The sequence below is a fragment of the Artemia franciscana genome, chromosome 7 (assembly GCF_032884065.1).
Source record: "Artemia franciscana chromosome 7, ASM3288406v1, whole genome shotgun sequence".
NCBI lineage: Eukaryota > Metazoa > Arthropoda > Branchiopoda > Anostraca > Artemiidae > Artemia > Artemia franciscana.
This window is the reverse complement of record NC_088869.1, coordinates 45293035-45309755: the sequence shown is the minus strand read 5'-3', so window position 1 is coordinate 45309755 and position 16721 is coordinate 45293035. Positions and strand designations below refer to the sequence as shown.

At 34.3% G+C, this 16721-nt stretch overlaps 1 protein-coding gene across 2 annotated transcripts in view; it reads right to left on the bottom strand.

Annotated features, from left to right (window-relative positions):
• LOC136029359 (uncharacterized) overlaps positions 1-15771 on the bottom strand; it is a 33314-nt gene extending 17543 nt beyond the window's left edge. The window contains exons 1-2 of one of the 2 annotated variants that reach the window (XM_065707671.1): positions 15497-15771; positions 2882-3139 (exon numbers count right to left, since the gene is read on the bottom strand). In XM_065707671.1, the coding sequence (XP_065563743.1) occupies positions 2882-3139; positions 15497-15710 (472 nt within the window). In that variant the 5' untranslated portion in view covers positions 15711-15771. Of the gene's footprint in view, positions 1-2833; positions 3140-15496 lie in introns of both variants that reach the window. The other variant, XM_065707670.1, reaches the window with a different exon arrangement.
• Between the last annotated feature and the right edge of the window lie 950 nt (positions 15772-16721).

Genomic DNA, 16721 nt, shown 5'->3' with positions numbered 1-16721 from the left:
AGGGGACTGGGAGGGGGAGTGTACGGGAGGAGTTCTTGTAAACCTTCAGTTAAGGGTTCTAGAATTTAACTATTACAATAGTACTTTTTTGTACTTCAAAGCTTTTCCATTTAAGAAGTGGCGCCGCAAATGTTGTTTTCAGTGCTTTATCGTACATATGAATAGTAAAATTGATAAATAAAAAGGAAAGAAAAAAGCACGTATATATAAGCAATAGTTTTCAAATGAGCAATTAAACATCACACGTATCAACAATTATTTATACCATCAAGTACGTAACCAGCGGAGAGGGTTTTTAGGTATATCCTCCCTCCATTTCAATATGAAAAATATATACAAATACACTTTACGGATATTTTATAACTGAATATAGATATAAAAAGACTCTTTGATTAGTTTTTAAAGGCTTTATCCCCATCTTAATAGTTTTCTATTTCATCACCGAATTAAGATTTGATGCAAGGACCTCTTGACCATAAATCAGACTATTCGACACTATTCAGCTGGGGAATCAACTGCTGTTCCTTTCTTTCCCACCTCTTTCATCATTATTCAAATATCCGTCTGGCTAAGGAGAAAATTTTGGCTTTGCCTTTTTTTTTCTTTTTTTTTCCTAGTCCCATGATATCATCTTATTCCTGAAAGTGGTAAGGGTCTAACCTCTGCGGTTTTTACGGAAAGTGTGTGGACCTTAGGTCGGATTGATTAATATGACTTTGCATTTTGGAAAGCCTCATAGAACTCTTGCCTATTGTTTCTATTGTTAAAAATCTATTGTTTCTACCCATTTCTATTCGTGATTTCAGCTGAGTTTATCATTCGGTTTTTCGCACTTGGAATTGTAGTAGAGAAATTGTATCAGATGTGCCTCTTAGACTTTAAAAGTTCTCTCATTGCTGAAGAAATTAGAGTTTATCATTTGCGTCTTACTAAGCGATGACGTTAGAAACTTGGCCTACGGCAAAAAAAGTTAACTTTTGAACTAAGACAGATAATTTTTTTTTTCGACGGCAGTCGATAGCTCTTGATGAGATGATCAAGGTATATACCGTTCATTTTTTGTTAGAAAAATTCCTTCATGAGATATATCAGTTTGAAAATTTAAAGGGGTTGACAACTTCAGTTGTAAAGTACACACTGAAACCAAATATAGGCCAATACAGAAATGACATTAGATGTGCCTCTTAAACTTTAAAAGTTCTCTCATTGCTAAAGAAATTAGAGTTTATCCTTTGCTCCTTTTTAACTGATGACGTTAGAAACTTGGCTTACGGCAAAAAAGTCAACTTTTTAATTAAGACAGTTACATTTTTTTTTCGACAGCAGTCGATAGCTCTTGATGAGCCGATCAAAGTATATGTCATCCATTTTTTTGGTAGGAAAAAATCCTTCATGATATATACATTTGAAAGTTAAAAGGGTTTGACAACATCAGTAGTAAGGTACACACTGAAAAAAAAAAATAGGGCGATACCAATTGTGAGACATATAGGGGAGTTTTCAGCAACAGTCGGCTGTTAGCTAATAATCGTCTTCGGCAATGAGGGGTTAGCAACGTTTGCTAGTTGGTGTACCTATTATTTGTTTCCGGTGTATTTGATGGTAATACCAATTTGGTTTCAGTGGTAAGACATGTAGGGGACTTGTAACTAATAATTGGTTGTTAGGTTACAATTATCTTCAGCGATGAGGGTTTAGCAAATTTTGCTAGTTACAATAAGGGGTTTGCAGCTTTTGCGACTTGGTGTACCTAGTATTTATTTTAAGATCCTTACAGATTAACAACTTCGGCGTTTAATCGAAGCGAGGAAACAAAACCAAAGTGTTGCTCTCGCAACACTTCACACGACGAAGCCGAAAAAAAGTTGCCACGACACCTCACGTTGTCCATGCAACGTAGATTTAGTTTATCCTTGTATAGTGTTGCATCATGGATGAGGGGGTGAAATTCTCCATTGAAAATGTATTATTGCCTAAAATACAATAGAGGTTTCAAAACTGATATGGAAAATGTATTGTACCGCATTATGCAGTTCATTTTTTTTGTCTAGTACTAAAACTTTGTGCTTAAAGGTTAGAACTTTTTTAAGGATGGATGAGTTTTGCTCTTCTATGTATTTTTTTGTTTTGTTTTGAGGGACGAATTGCTAATGGCCTATTTAACTTTTTTCTTTTTTTAGCAATACTTTAGCGTCAATTTCTTCTTATCATGACAATTAGATTAACTTAATTATCTATTTTAGTTTGAGGTAAGTATAACGTCGTATGTCTTTGAACACTTCACAAAGCTCATGGCATTACAGTTAAATAGCCTTTACGTGTTTTTTGAATTGTTGTTCTGTGTTAACCTCTTTCCAATGTCTTTTTCTTATATCATTACTAATTACAGAGTTAATACCAATAAAGGTGCGGTGACTTAATTATTCATCGAGGCAAATTTTAATTTAACAGTAAAAATAGCTTTCTAGTGAAATTGAGGGAGAGGGGGTAAATTCCTAGTCTAAGGACATGATTTGAACAAATGTAAAAGCAAAATTTTTAAAAAAATCGCTAAAGAGGTTAAATAAACAGTAAAAAAAAGATTTATGAAAACATTCTCTGTCTCTTCTAGTCTCTGAAAGAGACAGGGATCCAAATCCTCTTCCCCTACTTACTTTTTTGGAATGTAAATGTTTTTATTTGATTATTATGGCTTAATATACAATTTTGTGTTTTCAAGGTGCTTACGTTTGATATTTTTCACATTGCTCGTTGCTGTTACACCTCTAGATTTCTGTCTAAAAACAATTTTTCAGTTGACATATAATTGAAATAGAAAGTAACACTGGACTACCTTTATCGGGTGAATTCTTAGAAAAGGAATATTGCATAAGCTTCCTACTTGGATAACGTTGAATATCCACCATGTGGCTTTCAAGATAATTTTCAGCTCTGTAGGCCGGCTCAACCGTTAACGGACCGACAACGAAAGGGGGTATTGTACGCTTAAACTCTTCACAGGGATCGTATTGGTAAAAAGGTGCTTCCAAATGATTTGAATAGCTCTCAATCACAGGTGGACTATCACAAAAGCACAATTGACCAAATGACTCGTGTCGAACAGGCCAAGCTAACTCATCTATGGTTGTCGATTCAGCTTCTAAGAGAAAAAACTAGATTAGATCCTGAATAAATGTTCTAGCAAATTTGTTTAATGGTTTTATCTTAAAAATTCATGAGATTTAAGAAGACTAAGAAATAAGTTGTGGATACATTTATATACTCAAGCCTAACTAAAATTGTCTTGTCATGCATGAAAGGAACTAATGGTATTACCAGTGGAATTTTTTTTTCGTTATTTGTAGCTGGATTTCCCAATTTGAAGCTCCGCATAATTGAGAGATCTTCTAGCCATATTAGATTCAAAAGTATATATAAATATTCATTGTATTTATACTAATATAAGTGAATAAATAGATGTTAAAAAGAGTCAAGCCTAAATTGAATATACAAATCAAGCTTAAAACGAGTAAAATATTTTGCTAATGAAGCATAAATAAAACTCAAAACCAACAGAAATTAAACAAACAATCATAGCAAACAGACATAAAGGAAATTTAGGAAGTTCTTTTAGGAATTTAGGAAAAGGAAATTCTGGGTTAACAAGAGAAGTTAACCCAGTCTCTTGTTCGATCTGTTTGGAAGATGATGAGGATATTTTCATTTGTTGGGGAATTATATGGAATTGGCAGATCTGAGAAATGAGTGTTTTTCTTTTGTGATGACAGATAGAAAGTGGTTGGAAGGGATTGTAGGATCACGAATTAAAATGACATTAGGGAATCTGATAAGTATGTTGATGAAGGGCTGATATATTGTGAAAGATGTATCTCTTTATAAATAATTTCGTGAAGTTTCATGTATACATAGATTCTCATTCATATGTAAATGCGTTTTCTCTTTTTAATCTATTTGTGTTTTTCTTATTGGTTTTGTTATATTTATATTCTATTTTTTTTTTCATATGGTCCGATGGCTTTTTTTGGAAATACATACACATAGTAGGTACTAATATAAATGAGTTAATAAATATTAAAACAAATGAAACTTAAATGGAAAAAAGCAGATCAAGCTTGAAACGAACGAAAATCCATACAGACAAGAGTTTGGGTTTTGCCATCTTCTCTCACTGTAAAACAAATAAATTTGCAAATTGGGATAATTCCATTTATTTAGACAGCAAAAGAAAAACAGGTACAAAATAGATCCCTGTTTTTTTTTTGCTTTTTTCACTGTCTAAATAAATGGAATTATCCCCATTTACAAATTTATTTGTTTGTCATAGAGCGACAGTGTGTCTAAAGAAAGAATTTTTATTATTATTTAAGAATTAACGACGCTTCTTGACTACTATGGTCCCTGCGTCGGCCCTGCAGTGCATTCCTGCATCGTGATTCAATCTCTGCATCCCGTATTACCAAGCTAAGGTCAAATCCACTGCGCCACCACAGGACCTAAAGAAAGAATACCTATAAAAATACTTCACTGAAAAAGTCTAAAACCAACTGCGTCATTGACGCTTTACTGAAAACTATATGTGTCTTGAACAGTCTTGGAATGTAAAAATAAAATCAAACTGAATATTTAATATATAAGGCTATATTATAACAGTCCAAAATAGGGATGAAACCTTTTAATCGACAGTGAACAGATATAAAATTTTTAACTGGATATTTCGAACACATATACAGTGTTCATCATCAGCAGTAAAAACATCAGAGTCTTTATTGCTGATGATGAACACTGCATATGTGTTCGAAATATCCAGTTAAAATTTTTATATCTGTTCACTGTCGATTAAAAGGTTTCATCCCTATTTTGAACTGTTATACTTTCGTCATGGAAAGGCAGTGTAGTCTTCGAAGTTATCTATATAATGCTATTAATTGTTGAAAAATATTCAGTTCAAGATTTTATTTCACTGTAATTTTATTTCCATTCCAATGCCGTAATAACTTGAAAAGAAAATATTTATAATTTAATTCGTTTTCAGATAAGAACCAATGCCGCAGTAGGCCTTAGACTTTCACGGCTAGGGAAGGGGGCATCATCCAAACTCTTGTTTGTAGTGAAGCTATGTGTGTCTCGAACAATCTCGGAAAGAACTAATAAAATGAAACTGAATATTTGATATATAATGGTATTAATTGCTGACAGTTCATTAGTTCAAAATTAAATTTTACTGTAATTTTTATGTTTATTTTCGATCTTGTAATAAATACAATAGAAAATATTTGTATTATAAATCGTTTTCAGCACAGCGCCAATGATATTTAAGATTTATTTGTTCATTTTATAGTAGTACCTAGGCAAGTAAGTAGGAAATTGTTTCGGGGGGGGCTAAAACCTTCGAAACAGCAGAAATAAAGTAGCACTTTTTTTATTTAGTAATGCAAAAGCACGTATATCGGAAAAAAAAAACAGATTATGTATTACAAATATTTTCTTTTGTGCTTATTACAACATTGAAAATAAAATAAAGATTGCAGTGATGCTAGACAGGATTTACTAACAGGCCCTGCGGCTTTCACTATTCCCGAAGCCTTGGGGATTTCCCTGAAAATCTTGCAAACACGGAGCGGCAAAAGCGCATGGGCCTAGAACCGTCAACACTTTAAATCTGTCCCTGAGTAAAACAAAATATTGACTTGGTGAGCTTTCAGCAATTAATATTATTATTTATCAAATACTAAGTTTAATTTTATTTGTTAATACCAAGACAGTTCATTTATTTTGTAATAAATAGATATTTGATATAGGGAATTTTGAAGAGCTCGAAACTTTGGCAATAAAAAAACGAACGTAGGTCAATTAAAAAAAAAAACTTTCAAAAAAGAAGTTAAAAAAAAAGTAAAGGCCACATCAAACAGTTCGTGGTAACGAACTGTAGTAAGGAGCGACCCGGCTCAATAGTGACAAAAACTCTAAAAAATGATATTTTGATACCAATACCTACATCAAAAGAATCGCATTTTAATGCTGATTTTAAATATATAAGTTTCATCAAGTTTAGTCTTATCCATCAACAGTTACGAGCCTGAGAAAATTTGCGTTATTTTAGAAAATAGGGGGAAACGCCCCCTAGAAGTCATAGAATCTTGACGAAAATCACACCATCAGATTCAACGTATCAGAGAACCCAACTGTAGAAGTTTCAAGCTCCTATCTACAAAACTGTGGAATTTTGTATTTTTTTGCCAGAAGGCAGATCACAGATGCGTGTTTATTTGTTTTTTTGTTTTTTTTTTGTTTTTTTTTTTTCCCAGGGGTGATCTTATCGACCCAGTTGTCCTAGCATAATGCAAGAGGGCTAATTCTAACGGAAATGAAAAGTTCTAGTGTCCTTTTTAAGTGACCAAAAAAATTGGAGGGCACCTAGGCCCCCTCCCACGCTAATTATTTTCTCAAAGTCAACGGATCAAAATTCTGAGATAGCCATTTTATTCAACGTAGTCGAAAAACCTTATAACTATGCCTTTGGGGACGACTTACTCCCCCACAGTCCCCGTGGGAGGGGCAACAAGTTAGAAACTTTGACCAGTGCTTACATATAGTAATGGTTATTGTGAAGTGTACAGGCGTTTTCAGGAGGATTTTTTTGGTTGGGGGAGGGGTTGAGAAGAGGGGGATATGCTGGGGGAACTTTCCATCGATAATTTGTCATGGGGGAAGAAAATCTCCATGAAGGGAGCGCAGGATTTACTATCATTATTTAAAAAAAACAATGAAAAAATAAATATGAAAAAGTTCTTTCAGCTGGAAGTAAGGAGCAGCATTAAAACTTAAAACAAACAGAAATTATTACCCATTTGAGGGGCTCACCTCCTCCTAATACCTCGCTCTTTATGCTAAAGTATATTTAGTAATTTCAACTATTTATTCTACGGCTTTTGTGATTCTTTGGTCATTCTTAATGAATTGGGACAAAATTTAAGCTTTAGTGTAAAGAGCGAGGATCTGACAAGGGGGCGAACCCCCTCATATGTGTAATAAAAATATGAGAATACAAAAGTTCTTTACGTAAGCTAATTTATAAGTTACGTAAATCTTTTACTAATAAAAATATTCGTAAAAAATTAAAAATTCTAGTTGCCTTTTTAATTAACCAAAAAATCGGAGGGCAACTAGGCTTCCTCCCCCGCTCTTATTTTCTCAAAATCATTCGATCAAAATTATGAGAAAGCCATTTAGCCAAAAAAAAAATGCAAATTTTGTTTTAATTATTCCTCTGCGGAGAGCCAAAATCAAAACATGCATTGATTCAAAAACGTTCAGAAATTAAATAAAAAAAACGAGTTTTTTTAACTGAAAGTAAGGAGCGACATTAAAACTTAAAACGATCAGAAATTACTTCGTATATGAAAGAGGCTGCTTCCTCATCAACGCCCCGCTCTTTACGCTAAAGTTTTTTACTGTTTTAAAAAGAAGAATTGAGAGAAAGAGTCAAACTTTAGCGTAAAGAGCGAGGCGTTGATGAGGAAGTAGCCTCTTTCATATACGAAGTAATTTATGGTCGTTTTAAGTTTTAATGTCACTCCTTACTTTCAGTTAAAAAAAACTTGTTTTTTTTTATTTAATTAAATATAAGATCAGAAGCAATCAAAATGTACAATAACTCAAACTCAAAACGAATAGAAATTACTATTAAGGAATAAATGAAACTCAAAACGAACAGAAATTAAATAAACAATCATAGCAAGAAAACAAATAACAGGAACTAATATAATGGATTAAATAAATCTTAAAACGAGCAAAGCTTCTATTGAATATGCAGATCAAACAGAAATTAAATAAAAAATCATAACAAACACATACAATAGGTACTACCTGACACGCACGCAGAGGAGGGGCCTTCGTGACCAGGCCGCCCCCCCGAGTTTTGGGAAATGTTTAATTTCACCATGGTTTCTTAACTGCCCTTTTTACAAGTAGAAAATGATGGAAGGGCAAATGCCTCAACCCCCGTCATTTCCCCAAACACTTCCAATCAACATTTTTGGATAGTCATTCGATTCAGCGTAGTTTAAATGTCCAGAAATTATGTCCTTGAGGATGAAAACCCCTCCCCCCAGCCCTCAGGGCAAGTGTTGTATCGAACAGAAATTACAATAAATAACCAAGTCAAACTCAAAACTAGCAGAAATTAACGTGAGTAGGGCTCAAAACATTTAGAACATAATTTGCACGTTACAGAAAAAAACATTAAATTTTTCACTTTTACAATTTTACTAAACCAAATATTATTAACATTTTAAGGAATAGATATCAGCATATGTATATTAAACTGACAATGCCATTTGTATTTTTTCATTAAAGTGCAGATTATTTTCTGGCCTTGGGAAGACTTAGGGGTTTGAGCCCTGCTCATGTTAATTTCTGCTCAATATTTGATGGTTATTTATTGTAATTTCTGTTTGTTTCTGGGTTTCATTCATTTATCGATGATGATTTGGGGTAGTTTTACGCTTGGTAGATTATTTGATTTTATTTTTCCTCATTTTTGGTTTTATTGAGTTCTTTACTTTTCTTTGAAAAAACTTATACCCCTAAAGTGAAATGAACTCCTTGAGGTTTGATAAGAGTAAGTAAGAATTATTTGATTTTCCATCTGTAGTTTTGTTGAAAAAGAACAGTCAATCGAAAATCCAGAGCTGTAAGCAATTAGAAATGTGCATTATCAAAAGATAAAACTTTGATAGGTAATCGTTTACGTAATTTAAGAATCTTGTGGCATCTCTAACCTTTACTTCAGTGCTGATAGCACATTTAACTTCCAATAGTGTAAGAGACTCTATTACTTAAAAATGTGCTATTAAAAAATCATAGATAGATAGATAGATAGATTTATTAACACAATAAGCCCAATTGGGCCATGGTGACATACACAAAACAAGTGAAAAAAAAATACAGCAACAAACACAGACTGAAAAGACATTAAACTAATTATTTAAGAAAACATCATGATACCTATTACCTACCCGGACGTACTTTCCAATATTATTTATAGTTAAGTAGCACCTACTTCTGAAAAATGTCCAAAATCCAATCTCTCCCCCCAACCTCCCTACCAAATATTTCCAAGCACAACTCACTTAACTCCCTACATTCCCCTTAAAAATATCGCAAAGAATCATCCATCTCACCACACACAGGGCAGCTGTAAGGACCATCCCTCAATCTATTTCTCTCTGAAAATTTCCTACGTTCTCTAAGAGGCGTAAAATTTCCCCTTGCTTAAATTACCGATTTCAAATCATCCGGAGTCAATCCCATTTTTAGGTAAATTTCTTTGCCCCAGTTCTCCTTGACTTCCGCATATATCCCAAGGGACGGCGAGGTGGCCTTCTCAGCTTGCCAAACCTGAAGTTCCTGAGATTCTGGCCTAGTAGCAACTGACCTACCCATTATGCTTTACGATAAGACTCTAAAAGCATTACTTAATATGCAAGCGCATAACAAGCATAAACAAAATCTAGTAATCGACTTTCCCCCCTCTGCAAGTCAATTATTGCAGGCTTATGGGAATACACAATTCATTTAATCAATCCCGTATGGGTTAACAGGGGGTTCTCCTTGCGTGCAGTACGTTATCAAGTAAAGTGTATTAGCCGAATCATAATATTAGAAAGACTCTTATGGTCTAACTATTTGAAATTTGTTCAAACGTCTTGAAGAAAAATGTCCTAAAAACATCTTGGAATGAATGCCTTGAAACGTCTTGAAAAATATCTTAAAAAATGTCTTAATAAACCCCCCCCCCCCTCTTGACTAGCAGACTCTAAAACTCTCTATTACGTAGCAATCAAGGAAATCCTGATTGGGCAGCGTCTCATAGGTTTTTCAAAAAAAGAAACTATTACATAACAACCAAAGCCTATTACGGAAGGTTTTTTTTTAAAGATTTAATACCTGCGTCTCTTAAAAATCATTTCTCTAAGACGTAACAAGCACCTGCAGATTCCATGGGAATCTGGGATAAGGTTGTCAAGGGGATGGAGGGTAGTGTTGTCGTGGGAATGGAGGGATAGGGATGTCATGGCAATGGAGGGATATGGGTGTCATGGAAGGTATTATGAGAATGCTACTCAGTGTCAATTTTCTTCTGAGAAAACAAAACTCCCTATAACACTTACCACCCTCCCCCCCTAAAAAAAATCTGGCTAAGGCTATGGGACCCATCAACGCTCTTTTCACCTCTGTGGCGGATGGCATATGAATTTAATATTATGATCTACACAAAAAAGGATTATCACAAAAGAAGGGATACTGTTATCACCCTTCCCCCTTTCCAACATCAATACTGAAGGTTTAGACCCAAACTATCCGTCGGAATCAAGAGGGTGGCGCCGTGTGGAATTACCTCTTCTGAAATTGGGAAGCTCGATATATAGTTTTTGACGCTCTTAAACCTATTAGTATGTCAGAGTTGTCCATTGATGGCAACTTGGCCCTCTTTAGGACAAAATCATATTTTGGTGCTGTAAAATGGTGGAAAATCCCAACTTCCAAGTGGCACTATCTGTTTGGTCACTGTAAAAGAGTACTAGAAGTTTTGATCTTCATTCGAAGAGCCCCTCGCCCAACCTTCTAAGACTATCAAACAGTTCGTGGTAACGAACTGTAGTAAGGAGCGACCCGGCTCAATAGTAACCAAAACTCTAAAAAATGGAATTTTGATACCAATAGCTACATCAAAAGAATCGCATTTTAATGCTGGTTTTAAATATACAAGTTTCATCAAGTTCAGTCTTACCCATCAAAAGTTACGAGCCTGAGAAAATTTGCGTTATTTTAGAAAATAGGGGGAAACGCCCCCTAAAAGTCATAGAATCTTAACGAAAATCACACCATCAGATTCAGCGTATCAGAGAACCCTACTGTAGAAGTTTCGAGCTCCTATCTACAAAAGTGTGGAATTTTGCATTTTTTGCCAGAAGGCAGATCACGGATGCGTGTTTATTTGTTTTTTTTGTTTTTTTGTTGTTTTTTTTTTGTTTTTTTCCCAGGGGTGATCGTATCGACCCAGTTGTCCTAGAATGTTGCAAGAGGGCTCATTCTAACGGAAATGAAAAGTTCTAGTGCCCTTTTTAAGTGACCAAAAACATTGGAGGGCACCTAGGCCCCCTCCCACGCTAATTATTTTCCCAAAGTCAACGGATCAAAATTCTGAGATAGCCATTTTATTCAGCGTAGTCGAAAAACCTTATAACTATGTCTTTGGGGACGACTTACTCCCCCACAGTCCCCGTGGGAGGGGCAACAAGTTACAAACTTTGACCTGTGCTTACATATAGTAATGGTTATTGGGAAGTATACAGGCGTTTTCGGGAGGATTTTTTTGGTTTGGGGGAGGGGTTGAGAAGAGGGGGATATGCTGGGGGAACTTTCCTTCGAGAATTTGTAATGGGAGAAGAAAATTTCCATGAAGGGAGAGCAGGATTTACTAGAATTATTTAAAAAAAAAACAATTAAAAAATAAAAGTGAAAAAGCTTTTTCAGCTGGAAGTAAGGAACAGCAATAAAACTTAAAACGAACAGAAATTATTACCCATATGAGGGGCTCACCTCCTTCTAATACCTCGCTCTTTACGCTAAAGTATTTTCGGTAATTTCAACTACTTATTCTACGGCTTTTGTGATTCAGGGGGTCATTCTTAATGAATTGGGATAAAATTTAAGCTTTAGTGTAAAGAGCGAGGTACTGACGATGGGGCGAATCCCCTCATATATGTAATAAAAACATGAGAATACAAAAGTTCTTTACGTAAGCTAATTTATAAGTTACGTAAATCTTTTACCAATAAAAAGATTCGTAAAAAATTAAAAGTTCTAGTTGCCTTTTTAATTAACCAAAAAATCGGGGGGCAACTAGGCTTCGTCCCCTGCTCTTTTTTCTCAAAATCATTCGATCAAAATTATGAGAAAGCCATTGAGCCAAAAAAAAAAAAATATATACAAATTTCGTTTTGATTATTCCTCTGCGGAGAGCCAAAATCAAAACATGCATTGATTCAAAAACGTTCAGAAATTAAATAAAAAAAAACAAGTTTTTTCAACTGAAAGTAAGGAGTGACATCAAAACTTAAAACGCACAGAAATTACTTCGTATATGAAAGAGGCTGCTTCCTCATCAACGCCCCGCTCTTTACGCTAAAGTTTTTTACTGTTTTAGAAAGAAGAATTGAGAGAAAGAGTCAAACTTTAGCGTAAAGAGCGGGGCGTTAATGAGGAAGCAGCCTCTTTCATATACGAAGTAATTTCTGTGCGTTTTAAGTTTTGATGTCACTCCTTACTTTCAGTTGAAAAAACTTGTTTTTTTTTATTTAATTAGCTCAATATGATTACCCGAGGGTGGCGGGGTGGGAGAAGAACAAAACAAACAACAAAAATTACACGCATCCGTGATTTTTCTTCTGGGGATCAAAAATTCTAAATTCTTAACTTTCGCAAATAGAAGCTTGAACCCTCTATAGTAGGACTATTATGCTAAATTCAATGGTGGGATTTAAGATTCTTTGCCGTTTTGGGGTTGTTTCCCTTTTTTATATAGCCTATTCAACAAATTTTTACTTGGGCTCTTAACTTTTGATGGTTAACATTAAATTTAATGAATTTGATTTATTTAGAATCAGAATGAAAAGCTATTTCTTTTGATGTATAAATCTTTACTAAACTCCAGTCTTTTTTAGTTCGGGTGAGTATTGGCCCGAGTGTTGTATTGGGTGATCGGGTGAGTATTGCCACGAAATGTTTGTAAAATTTCCATTTGGAAAGAGTTATAGGAATGTTTCTAGGGGAGTAAGTGTATTTTGTTTCCTTCTCTGATTAAAGAAAAGTTGGATGCTAGCAACAGAAAGAAAACAAAGGAATCAAAGTAAGGGAACTGCTTTCTTGGTCCAACAGCACGATTTGTGGTAAAATTAAATAAAAAAACTATTTTTTTTTTAACTGAAAGTAAGGAGCGACATTAAAACTTAAAACGAACAGAAATTACTCCGTATATGGAATGGGTTGTCCCCTCCGCAGTCCCACGCTCTTTACGCTAAAGTTTGACTCTTTGCCACAATTCTACTTTTTAAAACAACCAAAAACTTTAGCGTAAAAAGCGTGGGACTGCGGAGGGGACAACCCATTCCATATACGGAGTAATTTCTGTTCGTTTTAAGTTTTAATGTCGCTCCTTACTTTCAGTTAAAAAAACTAGTTTTTTTATTCAATTTCTGAACGTTTTTGAATTAATGCATGTTTGATTTTGGCTCTCCGCACATAAATTATTGAAATGAAATTAGTATATTAATTTTTTTTTGGCTAAATGGCTTTCTCTTAGTTTTGATCAGACGATTTTGAGAAATAAGGGGTGGGGAAGGAGGCCTAGCTGCCCTCCAATTTTTCGGTTACTTAAAAAGGCTACTATAACTTTTAATATTCAACGAACGTTTTTATTAGTAAAAAATATACGTAACTTAAGAATTAACTTACGTAACAAACTTTTATATTCTTATATTTTTATTATGTGTACGAGGGGGTTTGTACCCTCGTTAATACCTCGCTCTTTACACTAAATCGTAAGTTTTGTTCCAATTCTTTAAGAATGACCCCTGAATCAAATAGGCCGTAGAATAAATAGTTGAAATCACTAAAAATATTTTAGCATAAAGAGCGAGGTATTTATCTCCTCCTAAATACCTCGCTCTTTATGCAAAAGTATTTTTAGAACCCTTCATATGCGTAATAATCTCTGTTTGTTTTAAATTTCAATGCTATTCCTTACTTTCATTTGAAAAAACGTTTTCATGTTTATTTTTTCATTGTTTTTTTTTATAGTAATGCTAGAAAATCCTGCGCCCTTTTCATTGAATTTTTTCCCCCATGGCATATTTCTCCAAGGAAAGATCCTCCCACATAGCCCCCTCCCTCAACCCTACCCCCAAAACCAAAAAAATCCCCCTGAAAACGTCTCTACACTTCCCAATAACCATTATTATATGTAAACACTGGTTGAAGTTTGTAACTTGCAACCCCTCCCCCAGGGACTGTGGGGGAGTAAGTCATCCCCAAAAACATAGTTATTAAGATTTTCGACTATGCCAAACAAAATGGCTATCTCAAAATTTTGATCCGTTGACTTTGGGAAAAAAATGAGCGTGGGAGGGGGCCTCGATGCCCTCCAATTTTTTTGGTCACTTAAAAAGGGCACTAAAACTTTTCATTTCCGTTAGAATGAGCCCTCTTGCGACATTCTAGGACCACTTGGTCGATACGATGACCCCTGGGAAAAAAAAAAAAAAAAAAATAACAAATAAACACGCACCCGTGATTTGTCTTCTGGCAAAAAATGCAAAATTCCACATTTTTGTACATAAGAGCTTGAAACTTCTACAGTAGGGTTCTCTGATACGCTGAATCTGATGGTGTCATTTTCGTTAAGATCCTATGACTTTTAGGGGGTGTTTCCCCCTATTTTCCTAAATAAGGCAAATTTTCTCAGGCTCGTAACTTTTGATGGCTAAGACTAAACTTGATGAAACTTATATATTTAAAATCAGCATTAAAATGCGATTCTTTTGATGTAGCTATTTATATCAAAATTCAATTTCTTAGAGTTTTGGTTACTATTGAGCCGGATCGCTCCTTACTACAGTTCGTTACCACGAACTGTTTGATAAGCGCTTCATTCAAACATAAATAATTGTATTGACGCCAAACTTATTCTACCTTATTTTGTGGTAGCCTTGGGCGAAAGGAATAAATTGATTATCTACTTATTTTGCTCTATCATCTTATTTAGTTCGGCTATAGTACAAATAAGCTGGAAAAGAATCAAAGAAAATCTTGTAAAATAACATATTCTGTTAAAGATTTCAGTCGACTTACACTTTATATTGAACATATAATAATTATGACTAAGAAAGTGAATCCAATTAATTTTTACTGGTAAACATTATAAGATAATTTTTGCTGCTCATAATCTCATGAAGCACGAATAATTCTATAATTCACGAATAATTCTAACTGGGTTTATGAACTACCGCTAAATATATCTAGAATTTCTCTAGGCTGAAAAAACAGCGTTACCTACAAGGAATTTATATCACAATCGATCATAAATTAAAATCAGGAGGATTAATCTAAATAATTCCAACTCGCTGATGAACAGCAAAAAAGAGTAGTTTTTCTATAAATAGCAAAATGGTTCAAAAGCGACATACATTACGGTATATTTTTCGTCTTTTAGACTTTGATGATTTAAGTATGGTTAGCTTTTAGCTTTGAGTAGCCAAGTTCAGAAGCTGAGATATGTCCTTTTTTGTTTCTCCTAACTCAAGGTATAAAATATTCCTGCATTTATTATTATTATTTTTTTTAACCGAGAACGCTGTATCTCCTCTTACTTGAAACTTAAATCTTACTAATTTTGATTTCAAATATACTACTAGCGTCTGAAGGAGTAACATACCTTCATTAGCAACTACGGGATAGTGAATTTCGTATCCCACGTTATTGCTGTACTCTTCATTGGCTGAATACCCCTCGACGGACACAACAGCTTCGTAATCCTCGTTAAGTGTCTGCAGAGCCGCGCACAATGGGTTGTCCTCTCCACTGTCTTGACTTTCCAGCTCTTGACTAGGAATATCACAGTCAACTTCTGTATTTAATTCACTTTCCATAATTAAAGGGTATTTGTTAGTAATCCTTTTGCCATACGTTTTACCAGAAGTATCATGTGCAGATGGAAGGGACAGTAAAATTGCACCTGTTTTTTCCTCTATTAGAACAGTTGCGAACTTACTAATAATCGTCTAATAGCCAATAGGAGTTGCCACTAGTATTTAGGGAATGTACCCGTAAATATTTCCAAATTGTTCTAATATAATATTTTACTGTAAAAAAACTATGGTGTAAATTGTGTAAAATGTACATCTACTGATTTAATTTCAAAAAATTATAAAAGAAAATTTTTTCTCACCAACTTAGGGTACGGTCATATTTGAAGTAGAATAGCTGCAATACTCCCCGCAATAACAAAAAAAGGATTACACGGAACTAATAGAAAAAGGTAGTTAAATATCAATAAAAAATAAGAAGAAAAAGTGGGACACATTTTTGTCCCTCGAAAGAGACACTTCTGGGACACACTTTTTATGGGATTCACAAGGGCCATCACTTTCAGTTTTGGTCTCTTAGACTAAAGGCCATTTGAATTGGCAATTAATTTTCCTTCGCTGATATGCTATATAATAAATTTTGCTGGATAGCAACTTTATCCCTATAGAAGCGGAAGTTGGTGTTTTACGAGCCACAATGTCATATATCTAGTTTTCACTTAAATGAGCCTTTTTTCTACAACTGATGGCTGATGTTTTGATAGGACCACTCTTGAAAAAACAATTGAAAACGAATCTATCACCATCCATCGAAAGAAAAATTAAATTGCAGTTTTTCATACTGACAAATGTATAGTAATCAAAATTATGATTTTTAGAGTTTCATTTTCTATTGACAAGGGTCGCTCTTTACTTGTATTTTTGTTACCAATGACAGTATAATGAAGATGATCTAGTAGATTGAAGAGGAAGGTCATCCCTATTAAACCTTGTGGTTTTCGTTCAAGTTGAATTTTCATAAAATTAGAATACTCTGAACCTTTTTTCTTTGCGGGTGTGGAAGTTGTCTGATAT